Raw genomic sequence first — 17,064 nt, forward strand, 5'->3', positions numbered from 1 at the left:
GCGCCGCGGCCGGGGCCCGGGACGCTCCGTCTGTGCCGCGGGGGTGGGAGGAGGCGCGAGGCGGACGCCGGGCGGTCACGTGCCAACGCAGACTCCGGAGCCCGTGGCTGCCCAGGCCGTCCGCGGCCGTCTGGAAATCACCTGCCCTGAGTTGAGGGTTGGCCTGGGAGGCTCATGCTCCGGCCAAGCCCACAGAGATCGGCTTCCTTGAATACCACCGGACCCTGAGTGCCACCTGACCCTAAGGGGATGGGGCTTTGGCAGAAGCAAGACACACAGCCTTCCCCCCCGCGTGGTCGGGATGAGACTAGGTCGGAAGTTCTGAGTGGCACCGTGGAGCTCGAGGGAAGCAACGGCCTCATTACTGGAAAGTCTGTTTGGAAGTGAATATTCCTAGAGGAAGCAAACCAGCAAAAAAGAATAAAAGCCAAAGCCAACTGGAAATAGAAATTGAAGCTTCTAGGGAGGGAGGAGGAGGGTTGCCGCAAAGAGGGAAGGGAGACCAGGGTCTAGAGTAAGGGACTGTGGGGAGCTTGTTGGGTGGTGCCCTACAGCTGAGGTGGGAACCTGTTCCTATAAATTGTATACTGTGTTGTAAACCGATGTTATCTCGGTGGAGTAAAGCAAATGAATATTCCAGTGAAAAGAAATAGAGGACAGAGTGATGAAAAGATGAATCGATGTTCAATAATACAAAGGTAGTAAAAGGGTAATTATATAGGGTAGATGATAACTATGCAAATGGTCACTGAATATTCTTTCAAGTTTGTGTTTAAACATTTTTATTAAAAAAAAAAAAATAGTTGAAAATGGCCTCCCTGGTGGCGCAAGGGGTAAAGATGCAATCCATGAAGCTATGCGCAGCCACTGCAGCACAAGATGGATCCCTGGCCAGGAAGCTACTCGCATGGTGTAGCAGACCTCTCCTGACTCGCCCTCTGCTGCTGCTCCCCTCAGCAGTGTATTTCAGTCAGTCTGCCTGTTCTGTTCCCCATTCTGTCTCTGGTGAATCCTCTAACTCCCCCACATCTCTGGCTTACACCCTAGTTCTTATATGCATAAATAAATAAATCTTTTAAAAAATAATGAACAAAGGAGGATAGGATTTTTATTTGAAAAAGCACTTTGGTGCTAAAAAAAAAGAAAGAAAATTAAGGGGCCTCCCTGGTGGCGCAGGCTGGTGCGCACTGCACTGTGACGCTGTCCTCAGCCTCTGCAGCGCGGGTTCGATGCCAGCCGGAGAGAATACCACATGGCGAAGCAGACTCCCCTGTCTCACCCGCTGCTCCCCTCAGCAGTGTATTTTGTCAGTCTGCCTGTTCTATTCCCTGCTCCATCTCTGGTGAATCCTCTCACCCTGCCACGCATCTGGCCTGTACCACGGTTCTTGTATAAAAATAAATCTTGAGAGAGGGAAAGAGGAAGGGAGAGAGAGAGAGAAAAGATACTGAATCACCAGCTATGGTGATGGAGTTCAGTAGTTTCTGTTTTGCCAAGCCCTGCAGGTGCTGCTTGAGTGATGCTGATGTTTGAGAATCACTCTGCTCAGGAACTGCTTTTTTGTTTGAACTTTTTAAATGTGTTTTACAACTGAGTCAGAACACTGTCTCAAAACTGTTCTCTATGCATTGCAGAGATGTATGAAAATCATAAATGGAACTGGTCCACTTACTCTTGCATGGAACTTTTAAAATAAGTCTGACAAAGGAGAGGAGATTTTCTAACAGCCTTGGATTCTGTGTTGCTTCCACCATTTAGGAGAAGGCTCATCTCTTTGTGATAAAATTGTTTAAATTTTGTGGTGTGTTAGATTCCTTTAGGGAAGAAAGTACCCTCCAAAATTACTAACTTTGTAAAAGATATTGTGAAGTGTACTTGTTTCCCATCAGAGAAAACCTTATTTTGTATTCTTTGTAATTTATTCGAAGTGTGTCATGAAAGGGACTTTGAAATGGGAATGACGCCTTTATTTTCTGTTTCATGTTTTGCCAGTGTGGTTCAAGCTTGCCTCAGCTTTAGGATGATGCAAAAGCCCTTTGAAAACAAAAATTGATTTCCAATCATTGACAAAATGGTCCTTGGAATTTCTCAGTGCACAATTTAAAGAATATGGAGTAAAAAGGAGCAAGAAAAAAAAATGGTGAGTGGATGAAAACAACTTTAAAGACAGCAAAATAACTTGTCTGGTTCTAGTCCAAATATTTGGAAAGACAGAGAAAGGATTAAAAAATGTAAAAATAGAAATTTTTACTCTTTTTTTTCAATTTTCAATAAGCCAGGAAGTAATTGGTTGTGAAATAATTCTTCAGTAAGTAAACATAAAATATATTATTAAGCCTAAGAAGTGCTTGCAATCCTAAAAAGACAATATTTTAAAAGCAATGGGTAAAACATCCTCACCCCACCACCCTTGTTTTCCTTTAAAACCAAGATCTAAGAAGTGCAAAGCTACAGTGCCCAGCATGCCAAGGTATATAAATTGAAACCTTGGGCAGGTTCCTACAGTTCCCTATCTTCCAGGTGTATTTTGTTGTTTAATTATAAATCTCAGTATGAGAGAAGACCTGTGACAGGGCAGTAGCGGCTCCTTTGTAATTGTCAGAGAGTCATCATTGGATTTCACAAGATGGACTTTAGCATAGTTTATATCTCTGAGTCCTGGAATTTCAGAAATGTTTTTCTGAACATTCAGAGCAGAAATTTGACTGGGGCCTAGTGTTCAAATTGCCTCTGGACTTGGTGCTTTTTTCTGTTAACTATATTAAAAAAGTAACGGGTGGGGAGTAGAGTTGATAAATTGATATATGACTTTTTGAGAGAGACTATGACTTGAAGAAAACAGGTTTGCTGCTAGCCTTTAAACATTTAAGAAGCAAAAATTACTGTTAACATTTTTCCTAGAAAAATGTATTTGATCCACCACTCAACCCTTGATCTAATTTTTAGCCCAATGTAATGATTTCCCATTTAAGCCACCAAAAAAAAAAAACAAAAAACAAAAAAAAAACAGAACAACAAAAAATTTCCATTCTTTCTCAGTGAAATAGTTGTGGAAATTAATGCCAGTAGAATGTTATAATGATCTGAAGTTGAATCCCCATTTATCTTGCTTTTTTAAATTTTAATTGAGGTAGTTTTGGTTCACATCCTTGTTTATATTGTAGGAGTATAGTAACCCTCCCCTTCAGTGTTACTGCAACATTGTACACCCATCAGCAAAGCACCCAGAGTCCACCAGCACAGACCACTGTGCTGGCTTCTCAATTTTTTCTCGCCCTGCCCCCCTCTGATTTCCTCATTTCCATAGTCAGTTTTCAAGGGTTAGTTGTTTTTTTTTTTTTTTTTTTTTTTTTTTTTTAAGATTTTCTTATTTATCCATGCAAGAGCTGGGGTACAAGCCAGAGGTGCAGGGGGTGAGAGGATTCACCAGAGACAGAGTGGGGAACAGAACAGGCAGATTGACCGAAGTACACTGCTGGGACAAGAGAGCAGCAGACAAGACAGGAGAGGTATGCTGCGCCATTTGGGTTGCTCCCTGGCTGGCCAGGAATCGAACTCATGCTGCAGTGGCTGTGGATAGCCTCATAGGTTGTGTCTTTATCTCTGCGCCACCGAGGACGCTTTCAAGAGTTAGTTTTTAAGTTTAGTTTTATCTGATCCTGTATGAGTTTATTTTTTTTTGATTGCTGAGTAAGTAATATTCCATGGTATGTTGTCTCATGCTTTTAAAGACAAGAGCAGACCGTAGTTGTAGAAATGGTAACCTTCATCAATTTTTTCTTGGCGTTCAGTAATTATTGTACATTCAAATGTTAAATACTACAGCTGCACTTTAGAGTTTCCTACTCTTCATTATAAAATTAAATACAACAGGCCGGCAATAGTACTGTATAGTGAACTATGTAAGTTATAGGATGTTTCCTCATACTTACATCTGTAGTTTAGTTGAAACTTGAATTAGAGAAACTTACTGAAATCACGGTTTTGATTATAAATGAATGTTGGATATTTTATCTGGAGAATATTTACCCCCACCCCACATTGTTCCAGAGGCTAATGGTGGAAATATTTCCCAAGGAATTATGAAGGAAAATAAAATTTTGCATTTTTGTTTCATAAGAAAATTTAGCTGAAATATTAATTTCTGAGAGAAAATAAAGGATAGCAGTTATTGATATCATGAGAAATTGGATATGCAAATCTAATCTTCAATATCCTCATTAACAAGGCAAAAATGATATCTACCTTACCTACATTGTAGCATTGAAAAAATGTATAAAAAGCACTTTGCAAATGATGAAATGCAAAATAATATTTGTACTTTACAAATGCAAACGCTAGCCGGTTACAGATACTTACTTTCATTTGGTCAAATCAGTTCCAACAACTCACATATACACAGAAACACAAAGGAATATGCTGCTATATGCACTCTTCATTGCTGTACTCTTACTGACTTAGTTCTGCTCTACAAACTTGCCTGGAGACACAGCTTTATAATCCAGGATAAAATTCACTCCCTATTCCTACTGACCTTTCAAGAAGAAACTGGAATTATGTCATATTTTGATCATATATTTTTATTATATATAGCTACCCTTTAATAAGTCATTTTTGTGCATATTATTTTGCTTCTTTACAACACCTCTTACTAATAAGAAGAGATCATTTTTGTAGCTCAACCCAGCATAACAAGTCTTCTTTGAATCCTGGCCAAATGAATTTAATCATAACATTCTCTGTGGAAGTCTTAAAGAAAACTGTGACATTTTAAAAGGGTCGTTGGTGATGGTTCATGGGTGATGTGGTGGTGGTGGGAGATTTATGGGGACTACACCTGAGGGGAGAAATCAAATATTGAACATAAATGAACAATGATGTAAGAAAATAAAAAAGTTTAATTTTAAAAAAGAATTAATTTTTAAAACAGATATTGAACATATTTAAACAAACTTTTATACACTATGAAAGCCTATTTTATTTAAAACTCTCCAATACATAATACCCAACCAGATTACTGGTAAGCAAAAGAGCAACAAAAGTTCTCATAGACATAAGATTTTTATTCCAATTTGATTTGCATTCCAATGAAAAATATAACATGTATTCACTTCTTTATAAAATAATGTGGCTGAAATTTTTTTCTTTTTTTTATTGTTTTAATTTTTTTATTGAAGTAACATTGGTTTACAACACTATGATTCAGAGGTATAGGATTTTAATGTGAATTATGAAACATGACAAACTTACAGATCAAAATTGAGCTAGTAGCTAGGAGTAACAAGTTTAAAACAAGTTTTTAAATCACCCTTTTCCACCCTCACACCACGATAATCCTCTAATTAGTGATCAGTCACTGTGCTGGAACAGCTGCACAGCACTGAGGATTGGGTAAACAGAAAAACTGTAGAACTTCTCTGGCCCTGAGTCAGGAGGTTTTCTATGCCTTCTCATAGTGGCGAACTGCAACCACATCACCAAAGGTAAGAGTCTGAAAGAGTCAAAAATAATCAAGTCTTTTTACATTGAAAACATTAGTAACTGAAATTGTTAAAGATTATAATATATAGGATTTTGGCCCCCAAAATGGCATTTACAAAAATTAAATTCTGTATGAGCTCTTCATTTCTTAAAACAAAATGAGAAGTTGTTTTATATTTATTAAGTGATTAACATGTCTACATAGTTAATGTCTCTAAAAGGAAAGTGATTGTCTAGATTCAAAATAATTCCTTTTACCTTAAATTGTCAGAGTAATTGGAGTAAATTAGTTATCTGCTTTGAAAGTGAATTTGTAACTTTTTTCACAACAGTTTTTAATTCATGACCTTGATAAATTTTGAACAACTTTTAGAAAGTGCAAATCATTTGGGTAAATGAAACTTGGAATGATTTGTTCCAGAATCAGCAGGAAAGGATCCATGTAAAGATGTTCTCATTGCTTTGGCTGCCGCTGCAGCACAAGTTTGATGCCCAGCCAGAGAGATACCCACATGGCACAGCAGACCTCTCCTCTCCTGACTCGCCCGCTGCTCCCCTCAGCAGTATGTTTCAGTCAGTCCGCCTTTTCTGTTCCCCACTCTGTCTCAGGTGAATCCTCTCACCACCCACACCTCTGGCCTGTACCCCAGTTCTTGTATGCATAAATAATCTTTGAAAAAAAAGATAAAAGGAAAACTGCTTCTCTGCTCCCTGTCCTCCACTTGGACCCACGAAAAGAAGTATGAACATGTAAGCCCAATCTAGAACAGCTCTGATTTCAGTTGTCAAGAGGAGATAGCAGTCAACTTTAATAATGAAACAAAAATCTCTTTCTGTTATTATCTTGGAAGGCATATATAAAGTAATACCCCCATTGCCAAAACTGAAATGATACATTGACTAAGTCAATGCCAGCAAAATACCATTTTACTCATTTCACACACAAAAAAAGTGTCTATGATGTTAGATTTAAGGTCTGATTTTTTCCCTATTTTATGGTGCTGTTCCATCATTAGAGAAATTTTTTTTAATTTATTTTCTCTTTTATAATTTGCACTTTACTACCTGGTACTGAAAAGACATGTTTAAAGGTATTTTATGCATTAAAAGAAAGACTAGAAGGAAGTAACGTCAAAATGATTTTCTCTGAGAGATTAGAAAGGATTTTATATTTTTGTTGTGCTTTCCTACTATTTTCTAAATTACATGCACTGAACTTGCATGATCTTTATAAATTAAAATATAAAATGCTTAAATGTGTTTTATTATAGGCAATGCAATTTTTCTGAGATCCAGTAAGATTGATAGTCTTACACTGTATCAATCACCTTTATGTATATACATGATTATTGGTTTTATTTTAGATTTCACTTGAGGACTAGACACTGACAGTAATCCTTTAAAAATTCTCTTTTTAAAATATCAAATGATTTCACTTATAGGAAGAATATAGGGAAACAAAATAAAACATCAGTGTGAAAAAATAATAACAATACAAAACAAAAACAGACAATTATAAACCAGACATCCTGCAGGGGAGGAGGAGGGAGAGGGATCAGAGGGAGGCAGGGAGGAGCACAGGGGACTGAGGTGATGGTGCACGGGGGGCATTGGTGAAGGAAATTCTATGGTGACTACACCTGGGGGTGGGGGTAAGAAAATATGTTTAAAAATGAAGTGAAAATAAATTAAATTTTAATTTTAAAAAATCTTTTTTGACACACAATTTTATCTAAATCAATGGCAACTTTTAAAACTACATCAAGTAGAATTTTTCTCTTTTTCTGTAACTAGAGAAGCAGACCTAAGGAAAGAATTAGCTAGGATCTTTTTTTTTTTTTCCTGTTTTACACATGGTTAAAGAACCTTGTGAGTGAAAACGTGTTATTAAGGAAGAAGGGAGGAGCAGTAAAGAGGGAGAGAAGAGGTAATAGGGAAAGGAGCAGAGCAGAAGAGGAGGTGGAAGGAAGGGAGAGGGAAGAAGACAGGAGAGGAGCACTATGAAAAGCAAGCAAGCAGGGAGAATTATCACCACTTACCATAACCATTTTGCCATCCTGAATTTCTCTGACAAAATTTGTTTCTTTGCCATCCCATTTCTGTACATGAACAAGTTTGTCTCCATCCAGGCTAACAACAGACTGAGACCAACAACAAAATGCAGAACACAGCGATTGGTAAGATCAAATTTCTGGCATGGAAGTCAAGCGATTAGATTGACTAATAATGGAATAAATTATGAGCAACTAATTTTCATGTTAATATCATACCCTCTGTTGCTTCTAGAGTGATCGTAAACTCTACTACTTCATAATTTGAGATATACACATTTAGATGCAAACACTCCATATATAAGAAATAAAAATCCTAACAAGTGCCTTCTGACTGGTTGTTCTCTTTTAAACAAAGCCTTAGAATGAGGCAAGCTACTGTCTAATCCGTCTGTCTGAGGCAGAGAGATAAACAAAATGCAATCTTTCCTTTAAACAAACACTATTAAATACTTTCTGAAATGCAGGACTTGCTATATACTGTGAAAACATATGATAAGAGACCAGTGGATTAGAGTTTTGAGTTATAGCAAGAACCCATTGTTCAGAACATGACACACGCTCAGTGTAGAATACAAAATTAGCCATGGTGTTCTCTCTGAATTGAAACACTAAGAGCATTTCCACTTCCCATCATTCAGAGAGAGAGAGAGAGAGAGAGAGAGAGAGAGAGAGAGAGAGAGAGAAGAGGCTTCTTACCTTGCAATTTCTGTCATCTGCAGTGGTTTCCTCAAACTCTTCCCCCAGATGGAAACTAATCTCTGTGTTTTTAAACGTGGATTGAGTCCTGATCACCACTTTGTCCCCCTCCTGACTGATGATCACTGTTGGTTTAGTCACATTGCCCACCTGCCTAGTGGCAAAACCTACACCTAATATAGCAAAAGGAAGCAATACAGTCAGCCTCAACTTCCAAAATAGTTCAGAAAGCAGGAGTCTGCTTTCCTAGCCTGAAATCCACATCCTAATGTATAAGTTTCCTGGAGCACGTTCAGCCTATCAATCATGCACTACAACTACACAGCCATAATAATAAATGGATGCTTATTTGGAAGCTTGAATAAGAAATGAATACTGAAGAGAAAATGAAAAATAAAACAGAATTTCACATCCTCCACAACTACCAAATGCACTGTTATTTCTTGCCCTGGGCAAGAAAAGCAGGCATATGCCTCATTAAAAACCCATTCTGTGGGAAATGCATAGCCTAGCATCCCATTATGACAGTGTGATCTGTCTTTGTCTCTTACTAATCTGATGGGCCAAATTAAAAAAAAAAAAAAAACTGCAAGTATCTGAAGCTGCAGATGAAGAAGATAACAGCACATCTTAGGTCAACCTACCTAGAGCCTTCATGTACTCATCAAAGTTCTGACTGTCTGTCAGCTTCCAGGTAGCACAGAAAGCCTCCACCATCCTTGCCCTTCCTGTTAAGCTCCAAAAACAGATAAAGGAGACAGGAGCAAAGATCTTGAGATCCTATTGCCACTACAATCCAGAAGATCCTTTGCTCCTCACAGCAGCTCCTGTCTTCTTATTTGGAAAAGACGCAGGCAGAAAGCCAAGGATTTGAACTGCAAACACACCCCTCCAGTGTCCCTCTCTTCAGAAGGCTTTTGCAGAGGGATTGGGAAGGGGGCTGAGTGAGGTTCCAATCCTCTTTGCCATTGGCTCAGGCCACTGGGTTAGCGGAGCAGGTCAAGCTCCTCCCCGTCCTCACACTGTGCGCAGCCCTTCTGCCTGAGAAAGCTCTGTGAGGGTTCAATGGGGCTTGAAGCAGAGAACGGGAAATGACAGAGTGTCTTTCAGGTTCAGCCTGAAAACTTGGCAAAGGCAATTACAGACTGTGAGGAAAGAAAAAAGATAGACAATGGGACATTCAGATTGATTTCCGTTAATGGCAAAGTGGGTTACAAATGAGGACCCCCTTTAAGGAAAACCACTGAAATGCCAGACTTCTCAGACAAAGGAGGCTGAATGGTGTCTTTGATTTTCTCTCATATTTACAGGGAGAGCAAAACACAGCTAGAATGTGCCAACTTCGGAAAAGAGGAGGGGGGCGGTGTCAATGCCTGCCCTGGATTGTGCTGCTGGAGCTTACTCAGGCTGAGTATCAATGGGACACTAACTCGCTCTGGCCCCTTCCCAACACAAACTGAGTGAATTTAAAGATCCATTGTCCCTTCTAAGGATGTGAGAACCAGGCTGAGATGGAAAAGGGATCTGAGGAAGAGTATGGTAAGAATTCACTAATGAGGGACACAAGTTAAGAAAAGAAGGTTCTTTTTTCCCCCTTCCTTCAACAGATTATAGAAAAAAACTAGACAGAAGATCATTTATTAAAATTTTAAATGGTCTGCATGACGATACATTTTGATTTCCCAGGCCATGTCTAGATAAATGCGATCCGTGCACAAATTAGGAGAAACAAAGAGCGGAGGGCAGTTATTGGAGTAACATTGGGAATCACAAGAACTCAGACTTCCGTTTGTTCTGGCTCATGGTACCCCAAGTTTGGCAAAATACATCAAGGATTGTAGTAGGACATTTATTTTATAAAAGATTTATTTATTCATACATACAAGAACTGGGGTACAGGCCAGATGTGCAGGAGGGTGAGAGGATTCACCAGAGACAGAGTGGGGAGCAGAACAGGCAGACTGACAAAATACACTGCTGGGGGGAGCAGCGGGTGAGTCAGGAGAGGTCTGCTGCACCATGTGGGACTCTCCCTGGCCAGCTGGGAATTGAATCTATGCTGCAGAGGCTGTGGACAGCTTCACAGCGCTGCGCTCAACCAGCTGTGCCACTGGGGAGGCCCTGTAGTAGAACATTTAAAGGAGGATTCTGACCCTCTCCTTCACCCAGTTTCTTCCCACTTTAGCACCAATGAAAAGCAAGTGTTGGCCCTTTCTTGGGGACAGAACAGAGGAATCCTGCTTGTCAACTGCTGTTCTTTTTTCTCCTCCTATTTAAACTTCAGTCCACTGTATTTCAGCTTCTGTCCACACACCAAATCCAAGAAACATACCTCAGAGAAGATCTTATTCCAATCGCCAGTTCCAAGATTCTACTAGAATGTCTCAAAGGCACTTCAAAACTAAATAAATTTAAACCTTTTCCCACACCAGGTTTTCTTCCAGTTTTCATTGTTTGTAAATGACAACATTATCTACCCAAACCAAACCACTTGGATTCTTTTCTAACACCTTACTCTCTAAAATCAATGTCACTGTCAAGGGTTATCATTTTTCTTCTTGAATCCTTTTCTAATTTGTCATCTCCCCACCGCCATCTCCACAACCTCCATTTTAAAACAAGCAACCACTACCTTTTACTAGTCCTTTGTCAAAAACCTCTTACCTGTTCTTCCTGCAGCCAGTCCTCATCTGCAGTCCTTTGGTGCACTGGAGCCTAGGAGACATTTTAAAACAGAAATCTGCATCTTCTTGTCCCCACTTAGCAGGGTTTGACTTACTGATTTTTTTAATTTAAATTTTATTTTTTATATTCCCCATACAATTACAGCCCCCTTATTTTGACCCCAAGCTCTCCTTTCTCCTCCCCCCACCTGCCATAGGGTGTCTCTGGTTATAGTTGTTTGTCGATTCTGATATTTTCTTTCTTATAGTTAGTCTTTTTCCTGGTCCCTTATTTAAGTTTTCTACATTCCTGCTATGAGTGAGACCATCCAGTATTTTCCTTTTTCTTTCTGGCTTATTTCGCTGAGCATGATCCCTTCCAGCTCCATACTGATTTTTAAGCTTTCTGTGGTATGATACCGCAGCTTCCTCCTTACTTAATACTTCTATTCTCTGGTGATCTCCTGCCTGTTCACAACAAGGAGAAAAAGCAGATCTGTACTCCCGCTGCTTTCTCTGAAATCACTGAGCTATTATAACAGAGTCATCTCAAACAATCAGGCTTACTGCCCACTATGCCAAACGTTCTGAAATTCTGTAAGCAAATTTCTCAGAAAGTCACTAGGCTGATGGTTTCTATGTGGCACTAGTAGCCTTTCTGGGTGACATCTCCTTAAGAAAATTCCATTTTGCATGTTTAAACCCACTTGGATATGCCAACACCACCTCATTTGCCTTTTGCCTTTCACAACTGACAACCATTTGCCCTAACTTCTGTATATTCAAACTGCAACAGAATAATTCCTAGCATCACCTCGACCAGACCTACACCTAACATTTCAGGGACCTGGAGTAAGATTCCAAACGAGGCTTACATGCCACATGTCTAACAAACCAAAGTTAAATCAAATGATGCCCAAGGCCTGGACCAGCATTCCTCCAGGACTCAATATGTGTCCACCCCTTTCCTGACAGCCACACAGCAGCACTAACACAGATCTACTGGGCCAGATGGTCTGGACAGAGATGGTCTGGACCCCAGAGTTTCCACACAGAGTTTCCAGACTGAAATTCCCTAAGTCTGGATTGGAGACTAACTTGCATTTATGTGCTGACATGGGCCTGAATATGCCAGTGGCCCCTATGAAAAGCCAGAAATGAAGCCAACTGCAAGGAAGTGGTTAACACCATCAGACCCCTCTGACATCATTTGAGTCATTGAACCAAGACCTTGAAACCAACCCCATCTCTGAATTTTTCACATTCTATTTTTTGCTAATATCTAGATGACGGATTAATCCATTTATGGAAGCCATCCGCTCTGGTAGAAGATCTCAAAATAATTTTTGGTATATCAAAATGTCCTATATGTCCCATTTAGTAAAACATGCTTAAACTGATAGAATGTTGAAGTATTGTTCCAAAATATATATTTTTCATTGTCCAAGAATAAAAGTACATTAGACATATTCAGCTTAATATCATAGATGACATTGCCAAAATATTAGTCCATGCTCATTTATTTCACTTGTTAAATAAGCAATTTGACCTGCTAATAAATTTATTCAAATTAAAATATATATCCTCGCAATTCTGATTATTTATACCTTACATTAAACTTATTATTTATAGGCTCAGTAACTGACAGTTTTTTTGTTGTATATTAATTTAGTAATAAAAAGAAAATATTGTATATAGATGTCTCTAGCAAAAATTTTTGGAAAAGCCATTGGACTATTTACAATTCCCTAAACAGACACTTTCAAACTTATTATTTTTAATTATTCAGGATGTAATAGATTTATACCTAAGAATGATTTATGCCTTTCGGTTGATAGATTATTTGCCCTGATTACTGAGGATTTTAGAAGAGAAAAATGAAATAATAGAAAAGATACTGTGTTGTACTAAGAAAGATTCAACCAATAAATATTTCTTTTCCAAGTCCTAAATTTGGAAGTAGCTTATGATTTTGTTATTGGGCAGAAGGAGGGGAATCCCAGAGCCCCTAAACCTGCCCATTCTAAAGGGTTCTGCTAGCCACTGCATCAAGACAAAGCATACTCTAGTGCATAATACCTTCAATAGGAAAGAACTTTAATACAGTTAGTGTGTAATAATTAGTGTGCAGTAGGGAGAAGAGAAAGAGAAAGAATATAGTTTACAAATGAAGCCCCAATGATAGTAATAAGATCAGGCCACAGCTTTTGCTGAAAGAGTGGTACTGAAATTCCCTACAGACTCAGTAGTCTCTGACATGCATCCCTATTTTCATACCATATTCCTATCAAAAATCAACCAGTTAAATCAGCTCTAGACATTGGGATTCATTGAAGAGTCTAACCTAGAAGCAGAAGTTACAATAATGTGTGTAATAGAATTTAATGGGGAGGGAGTATATGGGGGAAAATGTGAATTATCTGTTTATAGGCATTGTGAAAATTTTATCTTACTGCACTTTTTTTAAATCTGGACTGGGCCAGAGAAGATGCATCGTCAGATGTGGCACAGTCTTAAAAAGATGTGTTTTATTTTCCTATTGGAGGAATAAGAGGTAATAAAGTCAATTTGGTGAGGTATGAACTATCTTTTTAATGGCCTTCTCATTTTTCCCACTTCCTGCTTTTCTTCTTTTACCTCCCATTACCTACGTATTCCATTCTTCATTTTTTCATTTTTTTTTAAAGATTTATTTATTTATTTATACAAGCACTGGGTACAGTCAGAAGCGCGGGAGGGTGAGAGAATTCACCAGAGCCAGAGCGGGTTGCAGAACAGGCAGAAGGACCGAAGTACACTGCTGAGGGGAGCAGCAGGCGGCAGGAGAGGTCTGCGCGCCATGTGGGACCCTCCTCTGGTGGCCGGGGAGCAGCCGGGGATCGAACCGGCTCTGCAGAGGCTGCGGGCAGCTTCGCAACCCAGCGCTCAACCGCTGCGCCACCGGGGAGGCCCATTCTTCATTTTTTCTTAAGAATAAATTATAGAGAAAATCCTTTATCTACCCCAAGATTTGACATAGTGACACGGGAAAGAACTTTGTTCCAGATTTATTATGAAATAGTTTCCTCCTTGGGCCATTTATATGCCTCAACTGCACCAAGAATATTCTCCTCTGCAGTATCATGTGTAATTTCCACTTGTCTTTTAAAGTTTATTTCAACTATTATTTCCTCAAAGAAGGTGGAGCAAAACCCTGGTTAAGTCACCTCATGGTTTTGTCTATTTACACAAATCATAATTTTAAATACTTTTAAGAGCACAAGTACCCTGAAGCATCTACTATTATTTTTATAGATTATTCTGCCCCATTCCCATTGCCTAACACAGTATAAAGTCACTAGTGTTGACCAAATATTAAAGATATGAACAAATTAGAGGGTGAACACAGAGAATTAGAGAACTTCAAAAAAAGGAAGGATTTAAACTGTTGTATAAATGGTTTTCTCTAGGTGGTTATACAAACTTTTTTTTTGTAGCCCATACAATTCCCAAAGGATATCTAAACTTCTTCCTCATTCCTATCATGGTAATGTTTAGGAGGAAATTGAGAGTTATTTTCTTAGGGACTTCTTTTTTCCTTGAAAGTAAATTTATTTACAAAAGTACTTACAAAAGTGCTTAATAGTGTCTCCAGATATATTGCATATTCACTAAATGCAAGAGTAGGAGAATTTTGTGCTTTGTCATATGTGGAAATCTGGTGCCAATAAGCATGCCTATATATTGTCATCTCAATAAAATCTCTGGTCCACTGGTTATGGGTTATTGTCATTTCTAAATCAAAAATTTAGGTTTTTTCATCAATCAGTTCAGTAAAGTGGCAGGATACAAAATCAACATGCAAAAGTCAGTAGCCTTCCTATACACAAACAATAAATCTGAAGAAGAAGAAATCAAAAAAACCATCCCTTTTATTATCGAAACAAAAAAAATCAAATATTTGGGAATAAATCTAACAAAAGAGGTAAAGGACCTATACAAAGAAAACTATAAAACACTGTTAAAAGAAATAGAAGAAGACACAAAGAAATGGAGAGACATCCCCTGCTCGTGGATTGGAAGAATAAACATTATTAAAATGGCCATCCTTCCAAAAGCAATATACAGATTCAATGCTATTCCAATCAAAATTTCAATGTCATTCTTCAAAGAAATAGAACAATTATTGATGAAATTCATATGGAATCACAAAAAACCCCAAATAGCCAAAGCTCTCCTGAAAAAAAAAGAAGGGAATGGAGGCATTACACTCCCAGACTTCAAACTATACTACAAAGCCATAATCATCAAAACTGCATGGTATTGGAACAAGAACAGACATATAGACCAATGGAATCGAATAGAAAATCCAGAAATAAACCCACAGATTTATGGTCAACTAATCTTTGACAAAGGAGCAAAGACTATGCATTGGAGCAAAGAAAGTTTGTTCAATAAATGGTGCTGGGAAAACTGGGTCGCCACATGCAAAAGAATGAAGCTTGACCACTACCTCACACCATACACAAAAATCAACTCAAAATGGATTAAAGAACTAGACATAAGACCTGAAACCATAAAATATATAGAAGGAAATATAGGCGAAACACTACGTGATCTGCACATCAAAGACATCTTTACAGACACATCACCCAAAGCAGTGATAGTGAAGGCAAAGATAAACAGCTGGGACTACATCAAATTAAAGAGCTTCTGCACAGCAAAAGAGACAATAACAAAAACAAAGAGAAACCCCACCAACTGGGAGAACATTTTTGCACCCAACACTAATGATAAAGGACTGATCACAAAAATCTACAAAGAGCTGATGAGACTCAACAACAACAAAGAAAATAATCCAGTCAAAAAATGGGCAGAAGAGCTAAAAAGAAACTTCTCTGAAGAGGAAATGCAAATGGCCAACAGGCATATGAAAAAATGTTCAACATCACTTGCCATCAGGGAAATGCAAATCAAAACTACCATGAGATACCATCTTACACCAGTGAGAATGGCACATATTAAAAAAACTAGCAACAACAAATGCTGGCGAGGGTGTGGAGAAAAAGGAACTCTTCTGCACTGTTGGTGGGAGTGCAAACTGGTCCAACCACTGTGGAGAGCTGTGTGGAGATTTCTGGACCTACTAAACATAGAGCTTCCATATGATCCAGCAATTCCACTCCTAGGTATTTACCCAAAGGACACAGAAACATCAATTCCAAAGAACACCTGCACCCCTATGTTTATAGCAGCACTGTTTACAATAGCTAAGCTTTGGAAACAACCCAAATGCCCAAAAATAGATGACTGGATCAAGAAGATGTGGTACATATATACCATGGAATATTACTCAGCATTCAAAAAAGATAAACACATGCAATTTGCAGCAACATGGATGGCGCTGGAAGGGATCATGCTCAGCGAAATAAGCCAAAAAGAAAAAGAAAAATACCGGATGGTCTCACTCATAGCAGGAATCTAGAAAACTTAAATAAGGGACCAGGAAAATGAATAACTATAAGAAAGTGAAAATCAAAATCAACAAAAAACTATGAACCAGAGACACTTTTAGGGGGGCGGGGGCGGGAGGGGAGGCATGGGGTCAGAATGGGGGGGGGCTGCAATTGTATGGGGAATATAACAATAAAATTTATAAAAAAAAAAATTTAGGTTTTTTAAAATGATAATCCTTGAAGGTCTCTGTTGTTGACACTGCACATGAAATGCCAAAGTAAACTTTGAGTTATGACTACCAGACAGTTAGCTGGTTAGATCCACTCTTTAAAAACTAGTTATTCAATTGGCCAATTTAATAATTCTTATAAATTACTCCTCAGTCATATCTTTATAGTCAAAAAATGAAATGCAAAGAAGTATAGCTAGTAAGCCAAAAGTGTCTATAATATAAAATGTTAAAAATTCAGTTAACCCAAATAGAAGGCAAGAGCAGAGGGAAAAAGGAGCAGAGTGGATAGTATTGGGCGAATAGAAAACAAAAGTGCAAGATGATAATTTTTTTTAAATATCCTAAGTACATATTGCTCATAAGAAAATTTATTGTAAATGTGAAGTCACATACATAAAAAGTAAAATGACGGGAATATATTATGTAAATGTTGATCGTAAGAAATCTGAAGTGGTTGTGTTATGAAACTAAACAAACCAGAACAAGTCACCTCACTGGAGAT

General features: G+C 38.4%; 1 protein-coding gene across 1 annotated transcript; it reads right to left on the reverse strand.

The window, feature by feature from the left end:
- Positions 1-5,440: 5,440 nt before the first annotated feature.
- Positions 5,441-8,948, reverse strand: FABP7 (fatty acid binding protein 7; the record flags this gene model as incomplete). Its single annotated transcript, XM_084228854.1, has 4 exons — positions 5,441-5,491; positions 7,521-7,622; positions 8,232-8,404; positions 8,876-8,948. 4 exons carry the CDS (start codon positions 8,946-8,948, stop codon positions 5,441-5,443), a joined length of 399 nt encoding a protein of 132 aa, XP_084084980.1.
- Positions 8,949-17,064: the final 8,116 nt, after the last annotated feature.

This window comes from Talpa europaea (genome assembly GCF_964194135.1).
Source record: "Talpa europaea genome assembly, chromosome: 2".
NCBI lineage: Eukaryota > Metazoa > Chordata > Mammalia > Eulipotyphla > Talpidae > Talpa > Talpa europaea.